Here is a 16,759-nt window from a genome sequence, read left to right as displayed (position 1 = left end):
CTGACTCAATAAGCAGTGACCATACGAACACCTACCAGGCCGCAGGCTGGACGGAGCCAGCTTAGAACACATCCTCCATGTTGGCTTACCAAGCCACGCCCCCCTACCTATTATAATTTTTTTTCTCAACACACTATTTCTTGCCACGTTACGGGGGTGATTCGCTTCTTTCTTCAGGAGAAATGGCGTATAATCTGTCAAATAAACTACTTACAAAAACATTCTTATGTAACATGAAATCGACTCTGCGTTTTTAAACAATACAGCACAGCCATTTTATAGTGTCCATGTTCACCATGCCTTATTTGAAAGCAATGTAGTTAAAGGTACGATTGCCATTTCTTACATTTTAGAATGCTGCTCTTCTTCATTATTGTAACAAACATGCAGCTGATAGGCAGTTTACGGCTGCCAACCAGAACATTCTGTGCTAATTGTGAGGTAGTTTCCTGTTTAAAATGAGCTCTGACCGTTATAGTCCCTTCCACAAACAGTTACAATTCATAGTTCTTTTCAGTTACAAACCTGAATGACATTTTTCAATTATGAAATAATATCCGGTTTGTGAGGATCACTGATAATTGTATTTCAATGCTTAACGTAATTTCAGTTACCTTTCAATTGTTGTTTTGTAATTAATGCAATTATACTTAGGTCTATAATCCAACATAGTGTTTTTGATGAAACCTTACATGCATGTCCTCCTAACTTGATGGTGTAGCTACTTCTTGACACATTTAAAATCGTAATAGAAGGACTGTGTCTTGGAATTCTGTAAAATGCTTTGCTAAGCACAACATTGCATATCCATTTCTTATTGTGTACTGGAGCGTGTTAATCCTAGTTTTTAGTTTGTGTGATGTTTGACTTACAGAAACATTCCACGAGGCGTTTAATTGAATGTACTGCAGTTGTTGTATCGTAGGTGACCCAATTCCCTGCATTGTTCTTAGATGTTTTTGTGTTGGTTCCTTAATCACTGATACAGTTTGAGATTTCAAACGTGGCTACATCCCTGTTTCCAATGTCTCCTTACAGTTGCTCTTTCCTAAATGTGTCTCTCATATTGGGATAATTAAGTAGTGTGTTTCACCTCTGAACTTGGTAGGTGCATGGTTGTATGAGAAGCGGGACTAGAGTATTTTATTTTGGGGTGACATACTGTTGAGTGTTCTTGGTGCAGTAGTCTCGTTCCACCATTCTTCTTATTTAAATATTTCTGACTGCCCAGTGTACTTTCGTGCACATTAGGCACATTAGGCTCATGGCATGAATCCCCTGACTTCTGGTGAGTTGGGGTTAACTTAGAGTAAACCACCTTTGGACCTGAGTCACCAATGTTCAGACCACAACATGGCCAATGGTTGGTAGGTGTGGGGTGTAGCCTTTTATCCACAGCCCAGGTGGTGGAGTCTGCCCAAAGGCCATCACTGGTAGATCCATAAATGTTGTCATAACTGCAACTTTCTAGTGTTTGTACAGTCCCACTATGCCACCCCGAGAATATAGGGTGTCTTGCTAAGCATGATGGGTCTTTAAGAAGCTATCCCTTCTATGGCCTTCTGCATGTGACTGCACTGCTCCAGCCTCTCCTTCTCTCTGGACAGGTCATTGTAGCCAAGTTTTGGGGCTGATTGAATCATAAAATCTCCAGTGGAACATAGAAGGACTTTGTGCTCGTCTCACTATATCTGAAAGAAACACGTTAGTGTTAGATTCCTTACCTTAGAATATCCCCAGGCGTCAGTCTGGATCCGGAAACTTTTGCGTAGCAGTACCCCTGCGCGTCGGTAGGCGTCGTCTGCAGGCGTCCCCTGCGGCTCCGCGTCCGTCGTCAGCGTCGTGCGCCGTGATGACGTCGCTGGAGTATATAGACGCCGCCTCCGTGCGCTGACGTCAGTTCTTCTTTTTTCCGCGCCAGTGGACGCAGATCTGAAGAGCAGTACTCCGGTCTTTGACCAAGTTTTTCGATTGTTTTTTCTCTTATTGTGCCTGATAGGATGCCTGGGTTCAAGCACTGTGATGACTGTGAGCGCACGATGTCGGTCACGGACCATCACCGCCTCTGTCTCCGGTGTCTGGGCCCCGACCACGACGTGGACTCCTGTGTCGACTGCCGGGCCCTCACCAACAAGGCTAGGCGGGAGCGGTCCCGCAAGCTACTGGAGCTCCGGGTGTCGGCCCCACGTCGGGACCGGGAGCGGTCCCGGTCCGGCCGGAGGTCGAGAGAGCGTTCGAGGGAGCGGTCGCGGAGCCGCGCCGAGCGTTCCGGAAGTCGACACCACTCGTCAGGCTCGTCAGGTAGGAAGCACAAGAAGTCGGGGCGTCGTCATCGTACCCCCGACGCTCGCGCGATGCGGCCGGGGGCTCGGGTGACCCCAACCCCGCGGCTCCGCGAGAGTCGCCGGCGCGGCCTGCCTCATACCCTCCGGTCCCTGGGCATGGCGCGACGCCTGAGGAGATCGAGGCGTTCCTCATGGCCATGAGGGCGCTCGCTTCTCCGACGGGGCCTACGGCGCCTTCGGGCCCAGTGCTACCGTCTGGGGGCCCTGGCGGTTCTGGTGTCCCTGCCTCGGCGCCGTCGGGTGCTCCGGCCCCGGCGCCGCCGACGGCTCCGACCCCGGCGCCGCCGACGGCTCCGACCCCGGCGCCGCAAGGGCCTTCGGGATCGGCGCCGGCTGGTCTTCCGGCCTCCCCGGCGCCGTTGCCATCGGGGTTACCCCCGACGCCGCCCCCGCGCGGCGCCGGTTCTCCAGTGCCGGCTCCGGCCGGCGGTGGGGTTCCGGCGCCGGCTCCGGGCGGCGCCGTCCCCTTACCTTCTCCGACGCCGGACGCGGCGCCGGACGGGCGTCGCTCGACGCCGGTCCCGGCGCCGGTGGGGCCCATGAACCCTGAGGAGCCGGTCTTCATCGTTGACTCCGAATACGGAGAGGATGAGGAGTACGGTGAAGGTTGGGAGGGGTCCGAGGACCCTCTGTCACGCGAGTGCCAGTATGACCCGGACTGGACAGGTGACTTGGGGGATGCCAGTGGTTTGGACGACTCTCCTAACCCTGGTTTGATCTCTCCTCCTTCCGTGGCATCGGTGGAGGGAGCTGCCTATTCTGTGGTGCTGATGAGGGCTGCCAAGGCCTTACACCTTGAGCTCCCCGTCGTGGCCGTGAGGCCTAACATCCTCACCGAGGTCTTCAAACCGCAGTCATGCCCACAGGAGCCACTGCTGCCGTTTAATGAAGCCTTGTCAGACGTTCTGTTGGGCACGTGGTCCAGGCCCGCTTCAGGTGCGCCTGTTGATCGGAACGTGGCCAGGCGCCACCGTCCTTGTCCGGACGACCCCAAGTACCTGTCTACCCACCCCACTCCTGAGAGTCTGGTGATCCAGGCCTCGACCTCCCAGTCCGCATTCCCGTCGGCCCCGCCCGACCGGGAATCCAAGAGGTATGCCCAGTTTGGCAAAAAGGTCTTCTCGTCCATTAGTTTGGGCCTGCGGTCTTGCAACACCGCTTGCCTCTTGGGCCGCTACACCCACTCTGTGTGGGATACGGTCGCGGAACTGCTGCCAGAATGCCCCATGGAGGTGCGGGCAAAACTCGGTCAAGCTGTGGCTGAGGGCCGGGATGCAGCAAAATATTCAATACGGTGTGGTCTTGATACGACCAACTCGCTGGGCAGAGCTATGTCAACGACGGTGGCGATTCGTCGCCACGCCTGGCTGAGATCCGCCAATTTTTCGGCTGATGTCCAGAATACATTGATGGACATGCCGTTTGATGGCTGTCACCTGTTCGGTGACAAGGCGGACCACGCGCTGGAACGCTTCAAGGACTCCAGGGTCACGGCCAAGTCCTTGGGTCTCTCGACCCAGCGTCAGCAAACGGGTTCGTTTCGTCCCTTTCGTGGCCAAGGAAGGGGCGCCCCCACACGTGCTGCCAGCCACGCGCCGCAACAATCCTTCCAACGCGGTGGCGGCCGTGGAAACCGCCGTGGTGGCGGTCGGGGACAACGGCGGGGTCAGACCACACCTTCCCCCGCAGCATCTACCCCAAAATCCTCCTAGTCCGTGCTTTCGGCCCCATGTGACGCCAGTGGGTGGCAGGGTTCGCCATCACCACGCTCACTGGCGCACGATCACTTCGGACAGGTGGGTGCTGCAAATCGTCCGAAGGGGCTACTCCCTCCCCTTCGAGACCTCTCCTCCAGCCATGCCACCGCAGAACCACCGTGTGTCGGGGGACCACTTGACACTTCTGCAGGAGGAAGTTACGGCCCTCTTGGCCAAGGGGGCCGTCGAGCGCGTTCCTGGGCCAGAAGTAGGGCGTGGTTGCTATTCCCACTACTTTCTGGTGCCCAAGAAGGACAAGGGGGGGCCTACGTCCTATCTTGGATCTAAGGAACGTCAACGGCTTCCTCCGGAAGGAGAAGTTCAAGATGTTGACGTTAGCTCAGGTCTTGGCTGCTCTAGACCCACAAGACTGGATGGTAGCGTTGGACTTGCAGGACGCCTATTTTCACATTCCCGTCCTGCCGGCCCACCGGCGTTACCTGCGGTTCACGGTAGGCCTGGAGCACTTTCAGTTTATCGTGCTCCCCTTCGGCCTTACCAGCGCCCCACGGGTGTTCACAAAGGTGATGGCGGTGGTCGCAGCCCATCTGCGCAGGTTGGGGGTTTCAGTCTTCCCCTACCTAGACGATTGGTTGTTGAAGGCGGGCTCGCCCCAAACAGTCGTCCACCACCTTCAGATGACGGCAGACCTCTTGCACGACCTGGGGTTCTCCATCAATGTGCCGAAATCACACCTGTGTCCCTCTCAAAAGCTCCTTTTCATCGGAGCGGTTCTGGACTCGGCGCAGTTTCGGGTTTATCCTCCGGAACGGCGGGTTCGGGATATTCAGGCTTTGATTCCCATCTTTCAGCCGCTATCCCGAGTCTCGGTCAGGTTGACGCTGCGGCTGCTGGGACTGATGGCTTCCTGCATCCTTCTGGTGCATCACGCCAGGTGGCGGATGCGGGCTCTGCAGTGGGACCTGAAGTTTCAGTGGGCCCAGCATCAGGGCAACTTGTCCGACCACGTCTTGATCTCGGAGGGCACTGCGAGACAACTGCAGTGGTGGCTTACGGACCGCGATTGGGTCAGGGGCAAGTCCCTCTCCCTTCCCCAACCGGAGCACGTTGTCGTGACGGACGCGTCCCTCCAGGGCTGGGGTGGCCACTTGGGAGAGGCAGAGATCAGAGGCATCTGGTCTCCGGCGGAGTCCCGGCTCCATATCAATCTGTTGGAGCTGCGGGCGATTCGTCTGGCACTGAAGGCATTCCTCCCCTTTGTCAACCGCCATGTGGTACTGCAACAAACAGGGCGGAGTGGGGTCGTGGACCCTTTGCCAGGAGGCTCTGCGCCTCTGGCAATGGCTGGAACGTCAGGGCGTGACTCTGACGGTTCAACACCTGGCAGGTTCTCTGAACGCCAGGGCGGACGAACTCAGCCGTCGGTGCTCGATGGATCACGAATGGCGTCTGAACTCGGACGTGGCGCAAGGCATCTTTCTGCAATGGGGAGAGCCTTGGTTAGATCTATTCGCCACAGAAGAGAACGCGCAATGTCATCAGTTCTGCGCGTTGGAGTTTCCAAGACGGCACTCGCACGGCGACGCCTTTCGGCGCGAGTGGAGTTGCGGTCTGTTATACGCCTTTCCGCCTATACCACTTCTGCCCAGAGTGCTGAAGAAGATCAGGCGCGACCGGGCCCAAGTTATCCTTGTGGCTCCGGACTGGGCTCGAAGGTACTGGTATCCCGAGCTACTCAGCATGTCAGTCGGTCCCCCGATCCGCCTGCCCCTTCAGGAGGACCTTCTGTCGCAGCAGCAGGGGACGGTCCTCCACCCGAACCTGTCCAGTCTCCACCTCCATGCTTGGAGATTGAGCGGCGGCAGTTGAGGCCATTTGACTTGCCTCCTGAAGTCTGTGATGTTATTCTGGCAGCCAGGCGTCCCTCCACTAAGTCGGTATACGCCTGTCGGTGGAACAGATTTGTGGCATGGTGCACAGCAAAGGCTGTGGATCCTCTTTCTGCCCCTCTTTCGGAGGTTCTTCTGTTTCTTCTTTCTCTTGCCCAGCAGGGCTCTGCTCTGGGCACTATCAAGGGCTATCTTTCTGCCCTTTCAGCCTTTTTGAGGCTTCCTGATCAGCCTTCTTTGTTCAAATCCCCGATTGTAACTCGATTCTTGAAAGGCATCACTCACATGTTTCCACCTGTCCCGTTTGTGATGCCTCAGTGGGATTTGAACCTGGTTCTGACTTTCCTGATGTGTGCTCCCTTTGAGCCCCTTCATTCTTGCCCTCTCCGTCTCCTGACTTTAAAGACGGCTTTCCTGGTTGCCATCACCTCTGCCAGGAGGGTGAGTGAGCTCCAGGCTCTTTCTGTCCAACCCCCTTTCCTGTCCATTCATCCTGACAAGGTGGTTCTGAGGACTAGACCTTCTTTCCTGCCCAAGGTTGTTTCGGCCTTTCACATCGGGCAGTCCATCACCCTCCCTTCCTTCTTCCCGCCTCCGCATCCTTCAAAGGATGAAGAGCGGCTCCATCGTCTGGACCCAAAACGTGAGCTTTCCTTTTACATGGATCGCACTCGCCAGTTCCGGGTGGATGACCAACTGTTTGTTGGCTACGTGGGTGCGAAGAAGGGACGGGCGGTTTGTAAACGAACCATCTCTCGATGGGTCGTCCTCTGCATCAAAGCGTGCTACTCTTTGGCTCGGAAGGAGCCTCCTGTTGGGCTGAGGGCCCATTCCACTCGGGCCACGGCGGCTACTACTGCCCTGGGCCGGGGAGTCCCCTTGCAGGACATTTGCCAAGCGGCTACGTGGGCCTCGCTGCACACCTTTGCGAGGCACTACTGCCCCTCTTTCGGAGGTTCTTCTGTTTCTTCTTTCTCTTGCCCAGCAGGGCTCTGCTCTGGGCACTATCAAGGGCTATCTTTCTGCCCTTTCAGCCTTTTTGAGGCTTCCTGATCAGCCTTCTTTGTTCAAATCCCCGATTGTAACTCGATTCTTGAAAGGCATCACTCACATGTTTCCACCTGTCCCGTTTGTGATGCCTCAGTGGGATTTGAACCTGGTTCTGACTTTCCTGATGTGTGCTCCCTTTGAGCCCCTTCATTCTTGCCCTCTCCGTCTCCTGACTTTAAAGACGGCTTTCCTGGTTGCCATCACCTCTGCCAGGAGGGTGAGTGAGCTCCAGGCTCTTTCTGTCCAACCCCCTTTCCTGTCCATTCATCCTGACAAGGTGGTTCTGAGGACTAGACCTTCTTTCCTGCCCAAGGTTGTTTCGGCCTTTCACATCGGGCAGTCCATCACCCTCCCTTCCTTCTTCCCGCCTCCGCATCCTTCAAAGGATGAAGAGCGGCTCCATCGTCTGGACCCAAAACGTGAGCTTTCCTTTTACATGGATCGCACTCGCCAGTTCCGGGTGGATGACCAACTGTTTGTTGGCTACGTGGGTGCGAAGAAGGGACGGGCGGTTTGTAAACGAACCATCTCTCGATGGGTCGTCCTCTGCATCAAAGCGTGCTACTCTTTGGCTCGGAAGGAGCCTCCTGTTGGGCTGAGGGCCCATTCCACTCGGGCCACGGCGGCTACTACTGCCCTGGGCCGGGGAGTCCCCTTGCAGGACATTTGCCAAGCGGCTACGTGGGCCTCGCTGCACACCTTTGCGAGGCACTACTGCCTGGACAGTCAAGTCCGGAGGGATGGCTTCTTTGGCCGTTCTGTCCTCCAGGACTTTCTGGTGTAGTTTTGTATTGGTTCGCAGACCCACCACCGGGGTTGGTATTGCTGGGGTATGTATTCTAAGGTAAGGAATCTAACACTAACGTGTTTCTTTCAGATGAACAAGTTACTTACCTTCGGTAACGATATATCTGTAAGGAACATTAGTTAGTGTTAGATTCCTTACCGAACCCACCCATCCTCCCCGTTCTGCGAACTGATACCTAGGGTTAAGGTCATCCCTTTCAGGGCCCTAGTTTTACATGGCACCAGTGTTGGTTCTCTCATGGCTCTGCGTCTCCTGGCGCGGAAAAGCTGTGTGCAAAGAACTGACGTCAGCGCGCGGAGGCGGCGTCTATATACTCCAGCGACGTCATCACGGCGCACGACGCCGACGACGGACGCGGAGCCGCAGGGGACGCCTGCAGACGACGCCTACCGACGCGCAGGGGTACTGCTACGCAAAAGTTTCCGGATCCAGACTGACGCCTGGGGATATTCTAAGGTAAGGAATCTAACACTAACTAATGTTCCTTACAGATATATCGTTACCGAAGGTAAGTAACTTGTTCAATACGCCCCAAAGAACAAACTAGTTTATGGCCTGCAAGAAGCAACGTTTAAAAAAACATTGTGCCCTAGGTCGAGGGGCTTTACGAACTACCCAGTCTCTCTATACTGTAGCCATCCGTGGCAAGAATGCTGAAGTACAGAAACAATGATATACACAAAGTGAGCAACCCAATATACCCTTGAGGGCTCGGGCAAAGAAGTTAAAGGGTAAAGATACCTTCAAGGGGTTTTGTTTACAATGTTTCTAACATTTGGTAGTGAATTTAATCTGAGACCCAAATAAATCATGGTCTATAAACGAATTAAACAATCTTGATTTAGTTCAATTCAAAGCAGTCACAATATGTGATCTAAACATAAAAAGCAAGAGAACACAGGTGTATATAGAAAAATTGTATTTTATATGTATTATAAATCATAAATAGGGTACTGAAAGTATATCAACAATGTTACAAGAAGTACATGTTACAGAAATAAAACAACTTCTTTGTAGCAATTGTGAGCGATTTTCTTCTTTGTTGTAATTGATGCTGTAAATTAAGAAAGAAAAAGCGTAGGTCGACGTTTCGGTCTTTATACATTGATTCCGAGACCATCTTCAGGACAAAGAAGATATACAAGACCCCTAAAAATAGTATAGAACATCAATTAGTGTTTATTCTATCTCTTGTCTAGTCATAGGCCGCTATCTATTATACATTTATTCAAAATCATATCACCCGAGCTTTGCCATCTTAAAAAATTGTTAAAAAAAACAAATTTGGACATTTAAACATTTCTATACTGATTGCATTTATGGAAAAAATCTGTCAACATCCATTTATATAGACCAATACTCATCTAGATGTTGATGTCATGTTTAGTTCAATAGTGAGCATCTGATCACATACTTTAATCCTTATTCCTGTAGTTCTAAGGAAAATGCAGTTCAAAAATTCACAACTACACTGTAAATTAGTACCTTTACAATATGCAGCAGTTTGGCATTTGTGTATCCAATTGATGAACCTGGTATCCAACGGGTCCTATAGTAATAATAGTGCCAAATAGAGCAAACCATTATTCTCCGAATATTAAATAAACAACGCTTCTTCCAAAGACAATCAGAGGCGGTAATTGTCAAAATGTTCATAAACACGAATTGACACTATGTCCATATCTGGCGGTATTGCGAAGTTCCTATAAATACTTTGTTTGATACATGGTGATGTATAGATCAATCACCTTTGATTAAATATGAAGCATAGCTATCACTCTCTATGAATATTCACGCTATAACAATTATCCGGAGTAATTGAAAAATAGTGATGTAGAATTAAATCACCTTGGAATGGATTTGAAGCAGTGCTGTTTGTTTATAAGGCAACCGACTGTCTTCAAACGCTAACTCACGGGGCAAAATTCTATGGGATAAACAAGGTTGAGGATGTCCGTTGCATACGAAATATCGATATTAAACCGGTGCAATATTGGTACCATAAAGTTGCAAAAATGATGAATTATCGAAAAGCATACATTTTGCGCGAATGACTGGCTCAATGATACTGAAAGGAGATGTTTTCGAACGTAAGCTCACGGGGCAAGATTCTGTTGAGTAAACAATGTTTAAGGTGTCAGTTGCATTCGATAGATCCTCCTAAAGCAAGTGCAATATTGGTATCAGAGACTTGCAAAGATGTTAAATTATCGAAAAGCCCACATTTTACACGAATGATTGGCTCAATAACACTAAAGCGAGATATAAAGTTATATTTATTTGTTATGGCCCTTAGGTAACTCTAGCATTTGAAGTAAGCAAATCGACTTATATTAAATCGGTATAAGGAAATCAATCACCTTAATTATAGCGGATCAACTCGTCGTGGTGATCCTAGTTGTCCACGGTGGTACGCCCCTAATAAAACTTATGCGTATAGCAATGTTATCATAACGCTCACTAGGCAATTGCAGTCAACATCTCAGAATAATTGCTGAAAGCCACGAACAATATCGCTTATTACATTTGGGGATTATGAACTTAAAATTGTAGTGAAGGTGTACAAAAACTACCTGTATTTAGTGAACATGAAATCGTCACAAATGTCTTTCAAAAACGTCTACAATCTTTGCGCCTGTTAACAAATATGGATGTAATTATAAATCCGATTAAAGAGTTAGATTTTATATATCACGCGTTATTTGAACAGCGTTCAGGGCGTGTTCAAAACTCACCTTCCTATTTTCGGTAATCTCAATCATGACCTTTACCAGCTCAAAAGTAGCAAGCAGGGCTGAACGATACCGAATCCAATTTATATTATTGTTTGGACCGCGACAGAGGACTATAAAAATTTGCGGTGGCCAAATTGAGTGTCCAAGATGTGTACTTAGTTTGAAAAGCAGAGACGGCCATATTGTTAGTACCGCAAAAGAAAAGTACAGCGATACGCGATGGCCATATTGAATGTCCAAAGCATATACTTAATGAGAGGGGAATAGCGGCCATATTTAAATGTGTTGCAGCAGCCGCGTTGGAGCGTCATAGATCACAAATTGAAGTGATCGATTGAGAAAGACGTTTAACGAAATAGATATACACTGTTGGCTAGAATAGTTTACTAAATATAAGCAGAAAGTATTGCGTTATATATAATTAACACAAAGAGAAACGCGCATTTAATTACTTTGGAAGTAGCGTCGTAAAAAGTGATATATATATTCAGATTATATGGATCACTTGAAAAGAATCAGATATAACCATAATTGAATTTTTGTAAAACAGTATATTCAGAGTGTGGCCCATGCACAACATTATTACAATATCATGTATATAATTATATCGCCATCTCTAATAGCAATCCTATAAATTCGAACAAAAGGTAAAAGATAGTGTTGGCCACCATATGTTGTAATAATATAATCGTCGGATTGGAATACCAAAATCACATGTGCATCAAAGTGAATTATTAGGTATACACATGTGAAAATCATGATTTGCAATTTATTACATCCTTAATGGTGTACAAATATATTAAAGAGACATAATGGTCAATGGTGTACATAGATATTTGAGAACCAAATCTAAGAAAACCAAATGTGAAAACAACTAGGTTCCATCAAAGAAAGTCTAATTATTTGGTCTATACATCTTTAGAGAAAAGATAGAAACTCACATCTAGGATGTATAGCATCATCAATGAAGTGTAACACAGTATAATCATATTGATTTATCTATCTTAATATTACTGTGCAATTCAGTGGTTAGGGGTTAAGCAACAGTAATGGAGCCTGTTTGGTAATTATAGGCATGCTAATGCGTGCCATTCCATTGCGCTATTAAGACCCCTTTCGGTGGTGTCTGCAATGCAGATTAGTTTACCCTCTCTCATTGTGAGAATTCTGTCTACATTATTTTGTCTCTTAGTCTGTTTGATGACATCGATCACCCACCAAGTCATCTGATTACAGGTATGGCCTAAACGGTGAAAATGTTCCACAAGAGGAGCATTTTCTTTTTTACATCTGATGCGCGATTGATGCTGTAATATGCGTTTTTTTACAGGCTGGATGGTTTTGCCAATATACTGCAAATTGCATGGGCCTTTTATGCAGTAAACCACATTCGTGGTATTACAATTGGAAAATGACTTTAGGTTGAGGGTGACATCATTAATTCTGCAGGTTTTAACAGTTTTAGTAGTGTGATTTGGGTCTCAGATTAAATTCACTAACAAATGTTAGAAACATTGTAAATAAAACCCCTTGAATGTATCTTTACCCTTGAAGTACAGAAACAGACATTATTGGAAGTAGGACTGTAAGAGACAAATAAGCATGGTATGGTATTCTGAGATGCTCACCATCGTCATTGGCACTTTAACATTATCGGATGTGTGATGACATCAGAATGAACTGTGACTGAAGGAAGATTCACTTGGAGAGGATTGATTCCCTCTCAGAACTTGAGGTGCTACACTATTTGTGTCAAATATTCATTTCATGTTTAACTTCAAGAATAAGCTCTGTGCCCCAATCCAGAAAACCAGTGAATTATGCTGGTAATGTGGCTCTCCACTCACACTGTAGACACCAGACTTGTGGACTAATGAGAAGTACCTCTGTTGCAGTAACCCAAAGCAGAACGGCTTGGAATATCTTGCTGGCTGTATATCTGGCTTATTTAGCCCCAGAATGAAAAGCCCAGCTGCTTCAAATAGTGTTGAGGACTGTTTCCTGGAAGAAGGCTTTTGCAACCCAACACAAGGACCAACACAAAGTAGAACAAGGCTTTCACCATGATCTCCACAGCTCACAGAGCGAGAAGTAGCCCACATTGTGCCCCAGCCAGAAAATGAGGGAAGAGCTCAAGAAACCTATTGGGAGGACAGCTTTCAAAGTGTGTTGGCCAAGACACTCTTTCTCCCATATGTGACAGGCTCCCTTTAGTTTAGTAAACAGAGCTGTATGTGTAGCCTTCCTTCGCTTCCCATCTTGTGCGTCTGCCCCCCTCCCACCAAATATAATGGTACAAGTGACCTGTGAGATTGCATGCTCCCTCGACTTTAAGATAGTGGTCGAAGATGTGTGTCTTCTGTGTCCAAGAACAATGATGGCATGTGATCCCAGAAAGGTCTCCAGCCATTTGCTATCCAAGAGCTGCTTGTGGACCTACACATTTGAATAGTAGAAATAATGGTATGTGAATTACCTCTCCAACTTACTCATGCAGGCCAGAAATCATGCCTAGGCCTAATGTTGGTATGCCTCTATGTGGTGCTTTGCATCCCTACTGCGAGTGTGCACAAATGCTTTGTTGCAACCCAAGATGAGTCCTATTATGTCCTTTATTATTTTGTATTATAAGATAACGTACTGTTTTAATTTTCCTCTGCTATTAGATCTTTAAGGGAATAAAAGTATAATACTGTTTTTATATTGGTAAAGCACTGCCTAGACATTCTGGTTTGTGCATATAATACACGTTATTTTTATTTGAGTATCTACACTTACATCAGTTTCTTCCAGTAAGCTCCCTTTTGCCATCTCCTTACAGTCAACGCCTAAAAATGTAGTTATTGGTATTTCAGGGAGTTTGCATCTGTAACTGCTTCTTGAGGTTCCAATATTATACAGAACAGGGGTCCCTATAACAAGTATACTGTAAGTAATCACCATACACTTGATAAGTTGTAGGACTTCTGTCCGTCCGGACAGGAATTTATTTTTTGGATCAAAAAAATAGTTTTAGGTTTGTTAAAAATGTCAAGCGGGCACAGCCGTGACCTTCAACATATACAAAACAACAACAAAAAGGAAAAATGGAAAGAAGCACGAAATTGGTCTGTACACTTGTGTTTCAGTGGGACAGACGTTGAATGTTAGACCACACCATTGCAATTATAAATGTTATATACAGAGTTTGCATATGGGGTTATGTGTCGACGTTTCGATGCCTATCTCAGAATATGGGCATCATCATCAGGACATTGGATGACATTATTGTTGTCTTAGTCATTATAAAACAAACAATGTTTAACATAATGTCCACGGCTTATAGACCGGGGGATCTTGAAGGATAGTGGTCGTGTTGACATTATCTGCAACCACGAGATTCGGTTTGAAAATCCGGCGCCGGTAAATCACGGCGTTTCAATTGAAAAGATGCAACGAAGAGCACAATGGCTATTTCGGGGATGCTTAGTAGCTGCCACGAGTCTGGCGGTCGGTCTCGTGGCAGCTACTAAGCATCCCCGAAATAGCCATGGTGCTCTTCGTTGCACGTCGACACAACCCCATATGCAAACTCTGTATATAACATTTATAATTGCAATGGTGTGGTCTAACATTCAACGTCTGTCCCACTGAAACACAAGTGTACAGACCAATTTCGTGCTTCTTTCCATTTTTCCTTTTTGTTGTTGTTTTGTATATGTTGAAGGTCACGGCTGTGCCCGCTTGACATTTTTAACAAACCTAAAACTATTTTTTTGATCCAAAAAATAAATTCCTGTCCGGACGGACAGAAGTCATACAACTTATCAAGTGTATGGTGATTACTTACAGTATACTTGTTATAGGGACCCCTGTTCTGTATAATATGTAATGCCCAAGGTCCCTATTCTATACCTTCTGGGTTCCCTTGTTTTTTGAAACATCTTGAGGTTCCAATGGCATCTAGAAAACGTGTTACCAGGAAAAAGCCCGATCTCCATCAAGGTCCTATGAGAAGCTAAGAGGAGATGTTCACACTAATGGAGGGAAAAATATGTGCCTAGGCCGGATCATCAACATAATTATCATCCTCTTCATCAGGTTCTTATATTGTGCTAGATAAATCTCGAAATGGAAAAGCTTACCGGGTGTCCAAAGGGAATGCTATGGACAAAAGATAAGGCAAGGAGCTCAGCGAAAGGAACATCATTTTGTTCGGCTGTGCCAGCAATGGAATATCATGGGATGGACTTTATCACATGTGAAGGAGAATGACTAGAACGCCAGATTGAAAGGGTGCAAGTAGGTGTTGTTAGAGGAGGTATTGTGTAATCTGGTTGAAGACCAACCTCGCAATGGTTTTAGAGAAAAATGGCAGTTTAAGAAAGGGGAAACAGTTGGAAAATAGTAGTGCCTGAAATGTAGTGTATAGTCTAATAGTGCTCTTGTGAAGAGTTGGAAAAGTAGTAATTATTTGCCAGGAATGATGAACCTTGTGTCTAGGTCCCCATTCTTGCTTTAAATAAAATATCAATCTTTTCTGGTGATATCACATATTTGAAATGTTTTCTCTTGCAGTTGGCGTGGAGCAGTAATCGAACCAGAGCAGGGCTCTGAGCCGCCATCCAGTAACATAAAAGAACCCAGCAAGCCTCCACGTGCTCAAGGGGAGACTGAGAACGAGAAGGAGCCAGGTACCTGGGCCTGCCTCACATCCATACAACCTCCTGCTTTTTACTCACTCCCAGTATCAGATGGCGAATACACTCCTTATCATGTACCGAGGCGGGTGTGGGGGTCCTTGATGCTATTTACAGCAACAAAGATGAGCTGGCTCTGATCGAAGTGTCTTCATTGCTATGTTAACTGTTGTCAATGCATTTGTGAATGCCGAGTGAATTAAATCATTCATGTACTGATCATTTGGTTACTTTTTGCTGTCGGCTGTTATTTTATTAACGTTTACCCTCTGCCACGTGGAAGGGCCTTCCACTGTACAATAAACAGAAGAAGTGGAGGGTGATCACTAAATTCATCAGTCCGCTTGGTGATTATAATGGAAGTTGCCCATGCGCAAATGGTGCACGTTTGAAAAAGGAATGCTTTTGCTTTCGGACAGTGCCAGTGTAGAAGTGAGCCCAGCAGACGGATTAAATGTTCTTTTTGTAATTGTTTTAGACTGCTCTGACCAGAGGACTGTCCTGAACACTGCAAGAATAGATGAGCACGTGATTGATTTTGTCCTGTGTGGTCTTTTTTTTCAGTGCCTTTTAATGAGCGTCAAGCGGCTGTCATTGAAGCATTCCGCCATGCATGGAAAGGTTACAAAGAGTTTGCTTGGGGCCACGATGAACTAAAACCCATCTCCAAGTCTTTCAGTGAGTGGTTTGGACTTGGGCTCACACTCATCGATGCTTTGGACACCATGTGGATTTTGGGCTTGAAAGAAGGTAAGCGTGTGATATCATTAAGCATAACTTTAATTTAGGTCAACAAAGTCCCTTTGTCTTATAGTGCCATGTATGCTTAGTCTGTTGATCGTGGGAAATAAATAAGTGCCTTTCACAAATGTGGAATAGTGTTTGAAAGGAATTGCCAGCAGTATGGCTGATGTCACCACATTGACACTTTTGCTGTTGGCCAACCAGTATATTGACAACTATATTGTCCTTCTGTCACTTCAGTTCACCTTCACATTGACTCCCCGGAACTTAATCTTACTTTTACTGTGACACTCCTTTACTTCTGAACAGTAACGTTTACATGCTTACTAGAATAGCAAATACAATTTGTTTAAATTATCCAAATATCCAGAATCCTAACATGAATATCCTGAGAATGAATACATTGTTTTTAGGGGAAAATGATACCTACTCCTTTTGAAAATAATTAGTTCTTAAATTAATCTTCTTAGATGCTAGATATGCTAGTTTGTGAATATGAGTATGAGCAGTGATGTGTGAAGTTTCAATTTCCGAGGACTCGCAGCTCGGCACTCATTTTTAGGGCTCGCCCCTTTTCTATTTCGCAGAAATAGAAAACAGGGGTGAGTCCTTATGTCGCTGATCCAGTTTTTCCCCCAAAGGCTCTCTTCAGGCAGCTGATTGGCTCTCTTCAAGGAGGATTTCCAACAGTTCACGTGAATCCCAATCACGTGACCTGCTCTCATGCACGAGCCTTCAAAGCCTCAGCCATTTGCTTCCCAACCAGCGCTGCAGGCCGTGACTCGCATCAA

General features: G+C 47.2%; 1 protein-coding gene across 1 annotated transcript in view; it reads left to right on the top strand.

Moving 5' to 3' along the window:
- The window catches only part of MAN1B1 (mannosidase alpha class 1B member 1), a 387,442-nt gene that overhangs the window by 165,782 nt on the left and 204,901 nt on the right, over nucleotides 1-16,759 (top strand). The window contains exons 5-6 of the mRNA XM_086921150.1: nucleotides 15,103-15,218; nucleotides 15,789-15,974. Of these exons, the coding sequence (XP_086777276.1) occupies nucleotides 15,103-15,218; nucleotides 15,789-15,974 (302 nt within the window). The remainder of the gene's footprint in view (nucleotides 1-15,102; nucleotides 15,219-15,788; nucleotides 15,975-16,759) is intronic.

The sequence above is a fragment of the Lissotriton vulgaris genome, chromosome 5 (assembly GCF_964263255.1).
Source record: "Lissotriton vulgaris chromosome 5, aLisVul1.2, whole genome shotgun sequence".
Lineage (NCBI taxonomy): Eukaryota > Metazoa > Chordata > Amphibia > Caudata > Salamandridae > Lissotriton > Lissotriton vulgaris.
This window is presented reverse-complemented; position numbering and strand designations above follow the sequence as displayed.